Raw genomic sequence first — 15,000 nt, forward strand, 5'->3', positions numbered from 1 at the left:
GTAGCATGAGTATCAGTGACAGATCCACACACATCAGATGCTCTGCTTGGACTCACTGGATTCTTCAACTTCAATCCCAGATCCTTGTTTTAATTTTATTTATTTATTTATTTATTTATTTTTACATTTTAGCAAATATTTTGGTTCTTGAGGCTTATCAGTGGTTTCATTTGTTCTGGTCTGTCAGTCTCAGGATTGCCTGACATTGACATCCTCGTGTTGAGATGTACCAGATGTAAATGCCTTTTGTTAGTTTCCTTTGCACAAACCAATCACAGTGAACACATGAACCCAGCCTTGTGGCCTGTTCAAATGAGAGAACTATGCCATTACATAATAAAAGTCTCCAATTAAAGCTGACATGCTAAGGTAGTAACTTTGACCTTATAGTTATTGTTGAATTTAAAACCCAGTGTGGTACTCTCCAAACACACACACACACAGACACACACAGACACACACACACACACACACACACACACACACACACACACACACACACACATACACACATACACACTGTGGTGCTCTTATTGCACATTTGTGAAAACCTAGCATGTTTTGCTTTAATCCAGATATGATAAAAAACCCTGAAGGTGAGAATTGGCTGCAGTACTCCAAGAAAGGGAACTGCTCAGACTGAGGAGCCCACACAGCCTCTACGATCACTGTGATCCATTTCTACAACTCATCATCCTCTATCACATGCTGTTAAAGCAATGCTGTAAATCACCTTCAAATATAGGGCATTTCTCATGTATTGAACAGTGAGTGAAAGAGTGTGTGTGTGTGCGTGTGCGGGGGAGAGAGAGAGAGAGAGAGAGAGAGAGAGAGAGTGAGCGAGTGAGAAACAGAGAGAGAGAGTGAGCGAGTGAGAAACAGAGAGAGAGAGAGAGAGAGAGAGAAAGAGAGAGAGAGAGAGAGAGAGAGAGAGAGAGAGAGAGAGAGAGAGAGGAGTACAGAAAAGGAGTACATTCACAGTACCATACCTTGAATTTTTCTTCTGAGGAGCTCCTATTCCACTGTGAGCTTGTGGACTGGCATATCTTGCTGTAAGACTGTGGAAAGAAAGATAGAAAGCAAGAGGGAGGAGAGATATGGAGAGAGAGAGAGAGAGAAAGAGACCAAAGGAAAAAGAGACAGAAAGAGGCAGGAGAATAGAAGGAGACAGAGGAAAAGGAGTAGGTGAATGGGGTGAGATGGAAGGGAGAGAGAGACAGAACTGAATTGGAAGTGGAGCATGTTTGAGATCTAAAGTAATAAGGCCATGCTGCCCAGAAGCTGCATGTGTGTGTGTGTGTGTGTGTGTGTGTGTGTGTATGTGCATGTGTGTGTTTGTGTGCACACACACGTGTTTGTTGTGTGTGTGATTGCTATCTGAGCTCTAGTACATCTTTACTTAAGCACACTCATCAGTTTATAGTTTATAGTGTTCAGTTTATAGTGTTCATACTATACACACTCACACACACTCACACTCAAGAATTAAACAGTATCTTTTATCCCTGGTCTCTGTAATCAAGATGTTCCCTACTGTGCACAGTGTCTACCCTCTAACCCAGACACACGTGCTCACCTGACACCAGCGCTTACGCTTACCTGACACACGTGCTGACCTGACACACGTGCTCACCTGACACAAGCGCTCCCCTGACACAAGCGCTCACCTGACACACACGCTCACGCTCACCTGACACTCATGCTCACCTGACACACACGCTCACCTGACACACGCTCACGCTCACCTGACACACACGCTCACGCTCACCTGACACTCATGCTCATCTGACACACACGCTCACCTGACACACGCGCTCACCTGACACACACGCTCACCTGACACACGCGCTCACCTGACACACGCGCTCACCTGACACACGCGCTCACCTGACACACACGCTCACCTGACACTCATGCTCACCTGACACATACGCTCACCTGACACACACGCTCACCTGACACACGCGCTCACGCTCACCTGACACTCATGCTCACCTGACACACGCGCTCACCTGACACACACGCTCACGCTCACCTGACACACACGCTCACGCTCACCTGACACACGCGCTCACCTGACACACGTGCTCACCTGACACACACGCGCTCACCTGACACACACGTGCTCACCTGACACACACGCGCTCACCTGACACACACGCTCACCTGACACTCATGCTCACCTGACACATACGCTCACCTGACACACACGCGCTCACCTGACACACACGCGCTCACCTGACACACGCGCTCACCTGACACTCACGCTCACCTGACACACGTGCTCACCTGACACACGCGCTCACCTGACACACGCGCTCACCTGACACACGCGCTCACCTGACACACGCGCTCACCTGACACACACGCTCACGCTCACCTGACACTCATGCTCACCTGACACACACGCTCACCTGACACTCATGCTCACCTGACACATGCGCTCACCTGACACACACGCTCACCTGACACACGCGCTCACCTGACACACACGCTCACCTGACACACGCGCTCATGCTCACCTGACACTCATGCTCATCTGACACACACGCTCACCTGACACACGCGCTCACCTGACACACACGCTCACGCTCACCTGACACTCATGCTCACCTGACACATACGCTCACCTGACACACACGCTCACCTGACACACGCGCTCACGCTCACCTGACACTCATGCTCACCTGACACACACGCTCACGCTCACCTGACACACACGCTCACGCTCACCTGACACACACGCTCACGCCCACCTGACACACGCGCTCACCTGACACACGCGCGCTCACCTGACACACACGCGCTCACCTGACACACGCGCTCACCTGACACACACGCGCTCACCTGACACACACGCGCTCACCTGACACACATGCTCACGCTCACCTGACACACACGCTCACCTGACACACACGCGCTCACCTGACACACGTGCTCACCTGACACACGCGCTCACCTGACACACGCGCTCACCTGACACAAGCGCTCACGCTCACCTGACACACACGCTCACGCTCACCTGACACTCATGCTCATCTGACACACACGCTCACCTGACACACGCGCTCACCTGACACACGCGCTCACCTGACACACACGCTCACGCTCACCTGACACACGCGCTCACCTGACACACGCGCTCACCTGACACACACGCTCACGCTCACCTGACACACACGCTCACCTGACACTCATGCTCACCTGACACATGCGCTCACCTGACACACACGCTCACCTGACACACGCGCTCACCTGACACACACGCTCACCTGACACACGCGCTCATGCTCACCTGACACTCATGCTCATCTGACACACACGCTCACCTGACACACGCGCTCACCTGACACACGCGCTCACCTGACACACACGCTCACGCTCACCTGACACTCATGCTCACCTGACACACACGCTCATGCTCACCTGACACACGCGCTCACCTGACACACGCGCTCACCTGACACACACGCTCACGCTCACCTGACACTCATGCTCACCTGACACACACGCTCACCTGACACTCATGCTCACCTGACACATGCGCTCACCTGACACACACGCTCACCTGACACACGCGCTCACCTGACACACACGCTCACCTGACACACGCGCTCATGCTCACCTGACACTCATGCTCATCTGACACACACGCTCACCTGACACACGCGCTCACCTGACACACGCGCTCACCTGACACACACGCTCACGCTCACCTGACACTCACGCTCACCTGACACACACGCTCATGCTCACCTGACACACGCGCTCACCTGACACACGCGCTCACCTGACACACGCGCTCACCTGACACACACGCTCAAGCTCAACTGACACACGCGCTCACCTGACACACACGCTCACGCTCACCTGACACACACGCTCACGCTCACCTGACACTCATGCTCACCTGACACACACGCTCACGCTCACCTGACACACACGCTCACGCTCACCTGACACTCATGCTCACCTGACACACACGCTCACCTGACACACGCGCTCACCTGACACACACGCTCACCTGACACACGCGCTCACCTGACACACGCGCTCACGCTCACCTGACACTCACGCTCATCTGACACACACGCTCACCTGACACACGCGCTCACCTGACACACGCGCTCACCTGACACACATGCTCACGCTCACCTGACACTCACGCTCACCTGACACACGTGCTCACCTGACACACGCGCTCACCTGACACACACACTCACCTGACACATCACAGGAGCACCGTGCTTTACCACATCAGCACACACACCCCGATGTTCCTATTAGGAACACATGCTGCATAAAATCTCATGCTTCAACCAAATTCATTTCAACCTTTTTAGCAATAATGACCTAAAATAGGTGCGGACTCAAAGACGTTGCTGAGGGAGGCTATGAGGGATGTGTGCCGGAGGAAGTGGGAAGTGCTGCAGAACTACTGGTTGCCAGCTTCACTCTGTACGCTATCTACAGGTGCTTCACTATACTCCATTACACAGAGTCAGAAAGAGAGGAAGTCAGAGGCAGAGTGTGTGTGTGTGTGTGTGTGTGTACAGGAGAGGGTTTTATAATGCATTCATAACAATAAGACCTCCTAATGAAACATCTGTAATGAGGTACTGTGCCAATAAGCAACATTCATCACTCTTGTTATGGCTTATGAAGACCTGTCCCTGAACCATGTCTAGTAACAATAAAAATAATGCCTATAATAATCTGCTATTCAGACTTGGACTTTTATTATGCCTATCTGCCGTCCATACTGGGACTTTTATTATGCCTATCTGCCATTCAGACTGGGACTTACGTTATATGTAAGTGGACCATATTTCAGTCTACACACATCAGTAAAGCTGTACTGTCTATACAAATCAGTAAAGCTGTACTGTCTATACAAATCAGTAAAGCTGTACTGTCTATACAAATCAGTAAAGCTGTACTGTCTATACAAATCAGTAAAACTGGTGTACTGTGAAAATCAGAATCATTTGTCTATTTGGAACAGAATAATTTCAGACACTGGTACTTCCGATATTCTGTGCCGACATCAACTTAAAAAGCCCAAAATAGACTTAGGTGTTCTATAATAGCTCCTAAGTCCTCAGACTCTTAATAATTCATGCATACTTTCCTTTTAATATCGGTTTTGTTAACAGCTAGATTCTCATCTCTCTCTCTCTCTTTCTCCTTCCCAGGTTATGGTGTCTTCATAATAAATGAATCCTATCCCCAGTCCGGAGACAAGCTGGGTGTCAGTGGAGCGGCGGGGAGGAATAGATACGCTACTTCAAGTTCAAACTCCTCAGGTTTTTTTCTTTCTCTGGTTATTATTTTCTCATTTGTCTTTTTCAAAAAGGGGGTGGAGAGGTCTGGTGGATCAGGGGAGGGGGCAGATGAGGACTTCAGAAATAGATCACAGTGTGCAACTGCTGCCATGGCCACTTTTAGCAGAAACCACACCCTGCTTGGTGCGGGATATCGGGGGGTCTAAGGTGCAAGAGGGTTAGAAAGAGAGAAATTACTTCACCAATCACGACCTTCCTTAAGCAGTAACATCTATTAGCCTTTCCTGTTCCCCTGAATGAAACTGCTACACTGCTACAAAATAAAGCTTTTAGAATTTTTTTTTTTTGTTCAGAATGAGGTCTAAAGGTTTTCCAGGAAACAAGGAAAAGTAAGATGCAATTACACAAGAAACAGCGAGACAGATACACACATTGTCTGTCTGCATTAAGCAACATAAAACAAATAGTTTAGTGAATTATTTTCAGAATGACTTTTAAGTATTTTTCAAGAAAACTAGGAAACTAAACTGCAATTACATTACATGATAGATAGATAGATAGATAGATAGATAGATAGATAGATAGATAGATAGATAGATAGATAGATAGATAGATAGATAGATAGATAGATAGATAGATAGATAGATAAGTAGACCACAACACACAAACGATCTACACACATACAGTTTCTCTTTCTATTTGTCAGTTTTGCTCTCCTTTCTCTGGCTGCAGCATTCACAGAGCATTCATACATTTCGTCCCATCTCTGAGGACAGACGCTCAAAAGACCTGTGCTTTATCATTTCTGCATCTGAAAAGATCCTTTAACTGAAGAAACCAATATGATACAAGTAATATTGCAGTGTATCTAATTCTAGGACGACATCATAGAATGAGTCTGAGACATCTGACCACTCATATTCCTAAACAACAAAATCCTCAAACCACACAATGTACGATACATCACTGCCAGACAACACACACGCACACACACGCACACACACGCACACACACACACACACACTACTGCGGTACCCATTGCTGTCACTTTTCTTCGTGGAGGGCAGTCTGCTCTTCCTGTCTCTTGAACTAGGAACAGGTCGTCGTGAGGGAGGGTGAGCCAGATCGAGTTGTTCCCCACACGACATGATAAACCTGAGAGGAAGGAACACCCCCCAGACACCTTCTACAGACCTGCAGGAGCCATGATCTCCATGTCCAGTCTGTCTGTCTGTCTGTCTGTCCTCCTCCCCTCTCCCTCTCTGATCACGTCCAGAGCAGGTGTGAGCTATAGAAAGCCCGGGTCTCTGGAACTGTAAATGTAAGCAGGGTGTGTGTGTGTGTGTGTGTGTGTGTGTGTGTGTGTGTGTGTGTGTGTGTGTGTGTGTGTGTGATTCGCATGTGTGTGCATTATAAAAAGCTTGCGTACCCCCCCACAGGGGACTCCGACAGTGTATTGTTTGATTTTTACTTTTCTGACGTGGCAGGACTGCAATGGTGCTTGCGTGGGTTAAAGGCTAACCCATCCGTACTGCTTCACACACACTGCCTAGTCCAGCCAATCTGATTTGCATAACACTTCTCACAAGAGCTACTGTCACAAAACGGCTTTCAGGAGGTCTTGGCAGTGACCTCTGTTGGCAGTCCCGTAATGGAACGTGACAAGTAAAAAACCCGTCCTGAAATGGCTTGAGAAAGAAAGCTCAGGAGAAGCCAAGACTTCCAGCGGAACCCATCGTCTTCTGAGGGGCACAGACAGGGGAGTAATAGGCCCCTCCATTATCTGGAAGACTGGATGTGCATTAATGCTAAAATGCCTGGAAACTCTTATACTGTACTGTTACTTCCATTATTTCTGTGCTCCACACACACACACACACACACACACACACACATGTCCACAGCTGTAGGCCTCTGACTTTAGCTGTGACACCCTGGTTGAGCTCTACGATATGGCCCAGGAGAAGGCTTTTGCTGGGCTGCAGCCAGCGCTGCTGCGTGGCCTTCTTAAGCTCCAGTTCCAGTCCAAGCATCCTGGCCCAGGTCTGAATGACATGTAGTGTGTGTGTGTGCGCGTGTGTGTGTGTGTGTGTGTGTGTGTGTGTGTGAGACACCCTCAGAGCAGCTGTCACTGCTGGAGCATAGCCTGTAGGAAGTCTCCCACGAGCCTCAGGAAGAACTGGGTACAGCTGTTCTCTCCCTCTCTCTCTCTCTCTCTCTCTCTCTCTCTCTCCCGCTCTCTCCGTCTCCCGTTCTCACTCCCTGTTTTCTGTTCTTTCTTTCCCTCCTGACATTCTATCCCTCTCTCACTCATCACATACTCTCTCCTTCTGTCATCCAACCCGCTTACACGCTGACAGTGACAGAGAACTGAACAAAACACTGCACACTTGTCCAACCACACGCCCCACACACAGCCTCTCACACACACTCGAAACTTGGCACTCGCCTCAGTGGCGCCACCTGCAGTATGTGCGATCGACTGTTATCCCACGCTAAAGTTACAGCTAAGGCTAGCATCACAGGGAAAGCAGCACACCTTCACCCTTCTTCACAAAACGGGCAACAGCCACCACAAAAAGGTATGGGCCTACCTGGACTGCATGTCTTGCGGTTTGTGCTGGCTCCCTGGCGCCGCCCCGGTGGCCTGGTGTGCGACCTGTTGTTGGAGCTCCACCAGAGACTGCAGGTACTGCTGCTGCTGCTGCTGCTGCTGCTTGTAACGGGACAGGATGAAGAAAAGCCCCAGGATGCTCTTCAGGTTCCCCTTACACACGTCTGCGGACAAGATTTCAGAAATCAGTGGAGCCGTTTTCTCGTTTAATCGGAGGTGGATGAATCTATAAAGGCGTGTGAGTAAAGGCAGCTCTTCTTCTTCTTGCCTCTTCCACTGAAACTGCGGCGCTACCTGTCCAGGCTGGCGTCTGCGCGAGGTCACCTCTCTCCTACATTTACATTGCAGTGAAGCGAAGCGAAGCGCTCCTTTCGCCTCCTGCCGGACGCGCGGGGAGCGTGTCAGTAAAAAACGTCAGCAACTTAATCTGGCCAGGAGCACCAACTGTTCCAGACACCTCCTTCTATGTTTTTTTTTTTTTTTTTTTTTTTTTAACACGTCTCTGTAGTCGTACAGAGTCTCGTCAAAAAGTACAGGAACACCTGCCACAGCAGTGATAATCCACTGCTCCATCTCCATCAGTGGTGGAAGCAGGTGGCTTGACGTGACACTAGAAAATGCACCAAGAAGTGAGGACTGGCTGCCGTCCAGAGAAACTCTTTTGATGGGCATTAAGTTGAGAAAAGCCAAACTTTTCAAAGGTCTCTTCCCCACATGTTTGCTTCCACAATATTCCACACATAACCCGTCTCAATAAAAAAGGAATGCGACGAGAAGCGAAAATCGCCTTGCTTCGCTGCAGTGATAATGTACCGTTACTAAAAGTATCCCAACACATGGAGCAAGACTCGCGTGAACGACACCGCTGTTTGCAATAAGCTTATCTGGAACAGCTCCAACCACTAACTGAAGACAGACCAAAAAACCGACAGTGTTTGGAAAGATCTCTGCGAGTGGAGCATAAACACCGGGGGCGCATTAAACACAAAGGAGCATTTTGTTATGCGCTTGAGGAAGTGGTGAGGGCAGTGGCTCGGCTCTGTCTCAGCTCTGTCTTGCCTCTGTCTCAGCTATGTCTCAGCACTGTCTCAGATGTCTCACCTCTGTCTCAGCTATGTCAGCACTGTCTTGCCTCTGTCTCAGCTATGTCTCAGCACTGTCTCGGCTGTCTCACCTCTGTCTCAGCTGTGTCAGCACTGTCTCGCCTCTGTCTCAGCACTGTCTCAGCACTGTCTCACTTTAGACCTGTCATATGACTGTGACACCCTCAGCACAACACAGTATGACTTGGCTTCAGTGATGCACTCACGACTTTGCAACAGAATACTTTTTAATCTGTTTCATTTATATCGCGGACTATTTTATTTCCTGTCTGGAACACAGAATATAGTTAGTTCTGTTGCCGGTTTGGAATTTCTGGAAGTTATTTGATCGGAATTTATCCAAATTTAAACAAAGATGAAGACACGTGTTGTTGGCAAAGGAAGTGCCATTGAGCCACAGTGTTGATCCTTTTTCAGTGAATTCAATTAACAAAATCTAATATGAAGATAGTGTACATGTGGTATCAATGTGAATCAACTTCATGTTCTTGTACCATCAGGTCTCAGGTTTCTAACTCACACACATTAGTGAACAGCTCTCGAGGCCTGACTACTTTTACCTTGTTAGCTAGTTAGGCAGCAGGCACTGTGTGTAATAAGAATAAGTTAGTTGACTTTAGTTTTCAATATACTAGGACCACAATCAGTGTTCACTTATAGTTAGTTGGCATTATAGTTACTTGACGTTAGCATATTAGCCTGGTATTAAGCTGTTTGACTCTTTGTGTGTTATACTGAGTGTATGTGTTTGCTTTTAGAGTCAAACACAGCTCAATCAACTACAGTGTGCCATACGTGAAGGTGTATCTGTACTCGGAATATAATTTGCACCATAGATTATATATGCACACCATAGATTATATATGCACACCATAGATTATATATGCACACCATAGATTATATATACACACCATAGATTATATATGCACACCATAGATTATATACTCTATGCATTAATGTCAGTGGGTGAGGAGCAATGAGACTGCGCAGACTCGGCTTTTTCCATTGATTTGCTCTGCGCACTTATCTTTGTTGGTTTTAAACTTAGCTTTCAAATATGCCAAAGGCTGTTATGAGGTGGACGGCATCACAAATAATATTGAGTAACCCCGATTCAAGGTTTGACATGATTCCAAGATGCCAAATGGACCCAAAAACATCCTAGTTGCCACAGTTAGATGGCATCTTGAACATGTCCACGTCCATGTGTGTGACATTTTGTTTCAGGTAGATCAAAAAGTTGACAAATTAATTCTCTATCTGTTAATTTGTTGCATGGTATCTAATTGGTATCCAGTTCTCCAGATATGTTGTCTTACTCCAGATTAGCTCGCTACCTACCTACCTCCTTAGTAGGCTCGAGATTTGACCATTTTCGTCACAGTGTTGGCTAACATTAACTAGATTACAATGTTGACTATCTTAGCCTACCTGACGATTCAGACAGGTAACAGTAAAATAAGTGCAGGCTGGCCACTCTACAGGGTCATTATTCCACACTGATTTTGGGATAGAAAAGGGGGACTAAGGGAGTCCAGTCAGATTTAGTTGTTCTATATATCTGGCTCTTTCTTCAGGAGGAGGGTTAATGGAGTTGACATTTTGGCTGCATGTCATAACTGACTGTCCTATATGGATCAGTCAACACAAAAGCAGACTGTTTGATCACCCAGTATTTAAAAATACACTGTGGTTTTGTGTTGTTCTTGTGTGTAGATGTTACGTAAAGATGCAACATTCTGGATGTCATGTCATGATATCCAACAGAGTGCATCTAGTGATGTGTGCATCTAGTGGTGTGCAGTTTCCCTTTAAATGACAAGTTCATTGCTTTCTCAATCAAATAAGTAGAGATATATTGCTACTATACTGGTGATTTCAACAAATCATCTTCCCTCTCTACTATTCTGTAGAAAACTGGGATAATTTCACCTATTGTTAGGGTGAGTGCTCATATAACTGATATCATCCTGATAATCAAGTTGATTTGCAAAGAGTAGACCCCACCAATATTGCGAGACCTTTATTTTGAAGGACTGCATTGAATCTAAATGCATGCATTCATTGTTTAAATTTAAGTGGAATAATGCTTAGACACACAATACAATAACTTGACATGTTTCATTAGCTGGTTTAGCTGATATAGAAATGTGAACACCACTGTGGTTCAATGGCACAAACCTCCACGCTCTATTTAACAAACTCTCCAAAATGTTCCACGTGTAATAGGAAGAGCCAGAGCTGCGGAAGATTAAAATAAAGACATTTGTTACTTTTTTCTTCTCTTTTCATTTGCATCAGTCTGTCTATCCAGCTGCCTCTCTGATTATATCTCTCTACCCTGCACTCCTACGCACGTATCTCTAATACCTGCACACGATGGATGTTGGGGCTATAATGGCTTTTTGCAGCTGACATTCTGACACAGCACTATAGTCTCAGCCTTCTCCATCTAACCCCACCCCATTGCTAAAGTTTGGGCTTATAAATCTTAATCGTGCCTAGGCAGCTTTAATTTTTAGGACACATTACCCAGACTGCTGCTCTCCTACAACAACACACAAACCGGGCAATACACACAGCGTGGCAAGTGATGACAGTTTGAGGTTAATTACAAACTGTGGCTAATTCACACAACTTTGCTGAAAATATTGGGTGTAATGGGTTTACTTTTCCCCCTCAGTCCGTGCTTAATGCTTTTGGAGAAACATATGGAGAACATTTAGCGAGATCAACTTTACTGTTCCCAGAGTATTGATGTCATCAATACACATACGTACGCACACCCAAATACAGCAAGAGACCAAAGTGAATTCAGATTACACTGGAAGAAATCAACCCTATTCAGCAGTGCCAGAACGTTTGGCGCAAACATCTTGCCTTCAGTGTCTTCTGTTTCTTTTATAAAACCTGCCAGCAGTCCCTTTCCTTATACAACCTATTAGACTAAACTGTAGCCCATTAAAGTCACAACCGTCACAAAACTGCACAGGTTAAAAAACCACAACAGAGGTTCCACGTGCTGGAGGCCGATGACCAGAGAAACCCCTCAGAGGACCTTCAGCTCGCAGCTCTCTGAAGAAGCCTGGACATTCTAACACACTGGTCAGATGAGAGACAATCTCCCTGACACCTTTTTCCTTCTCGGAAAGGTTTTCAGGAGCTATAAAAGGTCTTGGAGGCTTAAAGAAGTACTGGCTGACAGAGAGAGAAAAACAGAGTGAGAAAAGCATGCTGCTTTGGCCAGTGATGCAACAGGAGAAGAAAGAATTTACTATACAACTGCACTGACAGAGTGATCGTGGCAGCTGTGTTCTGGATTACAGCCTCTTCCTCTGGCCACTGGCTGAGTCTGAGGTTGACCTGGAGTCAGCATTCTGGGGATTAATCTTTACACTGTTGTTTACACTGTCCTGTACACTTCTCTTGACACTGTTCTTTACACTTTTCTTTACACTGCCCTTTACACTGTTATTTACACTTCTATACACTGTTCTTTACACTTCTCTTTGCACTGTTCTTTACACTGATCTTTACACTGATCTTTACACATTTCTGGTGGCAGTTGTTAAGAGGAGCAAGAGGAAGAGGAGGATTAAAGGAGATGCCCAGTGTCAGATGAAGCTTGAAAATAGCTACCAAATTTACAAAAACATGGCAGGGCACTGTGCAACTAGTTCGTAATGAGATAGTGTTTGTATGTCTGTGTGTGTGTGTGTGTGTGTGTGTGTGTGTGTGTGTGTGTGTGTGTGTGTGTGTGTGTGTGTGTGTGTTTATATATCTGAATATATCCTTGCAGAGATCAAAGCCAGCTAAGGAGCAGCTTACTGCTTCACACATGTTCACCTGAAGCTCTGCCAAACGCGCCCTCCCCTTGTGCCCTCTGACCTGAGCCTGACCCAGCTCCCACTACTCTATCATTACTGCACGTGCAGTAACATGAGTGGGGCAGACAGGGAGCAAGACTGAAGACTTCACGCCATCTTTGCAAATAGTAAAGTTTCATTCTAAAGCCATTTTGTGGTCAAGAGAGCAAAAAATTCCTGACTTCACCCCATATAGAGACATTTACGCTTTCAGTTTATGGGTCATTTCTCTCCCTTTAAAGCCTGAAGGGTCTAGTGGCCCACTCTCTTGGAGTGTAGAGGGGGAGAATGAGAAAGAGGAGAGAAGTCTAGAAAGGGTGAGGAGAAATAGTTTAAGCCAAATAGTTAAGAACAGTTAACTCTCATTATTCTGTTGTTATGAGGAATCCTCAAAAGCTGCAATGAAATTACAACATACATACCATAAGAGCCCGGAGTTAACAGCCTCACACAGGCACATCAAACACTCTTTATTTCTAAAGGACTTTAGCCTATAGGTCTCGTAAAAAGTAACGCTGAACATCTTTAAAGAGCAACTATAAACCCACAACTAATTTAATTAAAACTGTTGCTCCCAGCTTTAGAAGCCATACCTGTTTAACCCTTATACACATGGACATGCAAGCTCACAAACACACATGGTGCACAAACACTGCACGTGAAAATATGGAACATTGGGCTTAGCTGAGCTAAGTTACAGGCTGCTTTTAGTTAGATATGGGGGATAAACCAATCAGGGAGCTTTTTGCTGTTGCTGTGAAAGAAACCAGGTCAACAGTTTCTATGGCCGTGCGATCCAGCAGGGGTCCCAAGACCCAAGGGAAGGTCAAAGCCATTATGCACCAAGGCCTGGTCCACAAACCCACACCACAACCACGCAGCCCACTAACCAACCAACCAACTCACTACCTCAGTTAGTTACTGACTCACTAATTACTTACTGTTATCACCAAAGTTGCCCCCAAAAACAACAGCACATCTTACAAAACTTTATGAATACCTAATAAACCAGTTGAGCTGATAGTTAAAAATGTGTTTACAGATAGACATACAAAAGGGAAACGGCAAGACAGAGACAGACAGAGGGTGTCCTACCTTCAGCAGACACAGAGACAGACAGAGGGTGTCCTACCTTCAGCAGAGACAGAGACAGACAGAGGGTGTCCTACCTTCAGCAGACAGGCCCTGCACACCGACTCCTCTGGTCTCCAGGAACGTCAGGCAAACCTCCACATTCTCAATCTGAAACACACACACACAGTTCAGCTTCAGTAGCCACAGTTCAGAACACACACAAACCTGCCCAGTAGCTGTGGGAGAGGAAACGGGGCTTGTGAAGTGTTCAGACTATCCACACTCCACCTTGAAGCCAACCGATGCCCAGAGGGAACAGAACTTGGTGTGTGTGTGTGTGTGTGTGTGTGTGTGTGTGTGTGTGTGTGCGTGCTTGCATGACCATGTACGTGTGTGTTCATTTGATGGTGATAAATTTCAGTCTGACGGTGGCCTCTGGCTGACGCATGCATGCCAGCATTCGCGGAGTGCTGGTGATGTCATAGAGGGCACAACGCTCACAAAAGACAGCATTGAGGCTGCTGAGTGAGACAGGGTCGCGACCTCCGCCCAGTCCCAGCAGGCATGCACTAGAGTGCAAGACAGACGTGGCAGTGTCACACTTCCTCACATACGCGGTCGGACACAGTGATGACAGTGTTTCACACCTACACCGGCGTGTGTGTGCGTCGACACACACAGGTCAGGATGTTGTGGTCCACTAGAGGGTTATAATAATACAAAGACTCACTTAGGGTATGCTAATAAGCTACACACACACACACACAGGGCATAGAGTAGCTAATGGATGTTGTCAATGGTGTGTTATGCATGACCAGTGTGTTGCGAATTATCATGGGGCAAGAGGGGTCAAGCAGACAGACACACACACACACACACACACACACACACACACAGGCTGATTGGGTGTATTGTGCTTCATGGGGTGTATTGTGCTGAATGAGTTACATTGTGGGTGGAGGTAAAGGAAAAGCTGCTCTATGATATTATATACACAGTCATACGCAGACATCACACACACACACACATACACACAGTCACACACACGCACATGCATG

The 15,000-nt window shown here is 46.9% G+C and overlaps 1 protein-coding gene across 18 annotated transcripts in view; it reads right to left on the bottom strand.

The window, feature by feature from the left end:
- The window catches only part of nav3 (neuron navigator 3), a 143,000-nt gene that overhangs the window by 75,554 nt on the left and 52,446 nt on the right, over positions 1-15,000 (bottom strand). For 12 of the 18 annotated variants that reach the window (XM_081723326.1, XM_081723327.1, XM_081723332.1 and 9 more), the window contains exons 4-6: positions 14,038-14,110; positions 7,880-8,063; positions 990-1,058 (exon numbers count right to left, since the gene is read on the bottom strand). In XM_081723326.1, coding sequence (XP_081579452.1) covers positions 990-1,058; positions 7,880-8,063; positions 14,038-14,110 — 326 coding nt within the window. Of the gene's footprint in view, positions 1-989; positions 1,059-6,320; positions 6,567-7,879; positions 8,064-8,193; positions 8,997-14,037; positions 14,111-15,000 lie in introns of those variants that run through there. The other 6 variants (XM_081723342.1, XM_081723334.1, XM_081723331.1 and 3 more) reach the window with 4 other exon arrangements.

Source organism: Electrophorus electricus, chromosome 11 (assembly GCF_041902795.1).
Source record: "Electrophorus electricus isolate QZ-2024a chromosome 11, ASM4190279v1, whole genome shotgun sequence".
Classification (NCBI taxonomy): Eukaryota; Metazoa; Chordata; class Actinopteri; order Gymnotiformes; family Gymnotidae; genus Electrophorus; species Electrophorus electricus.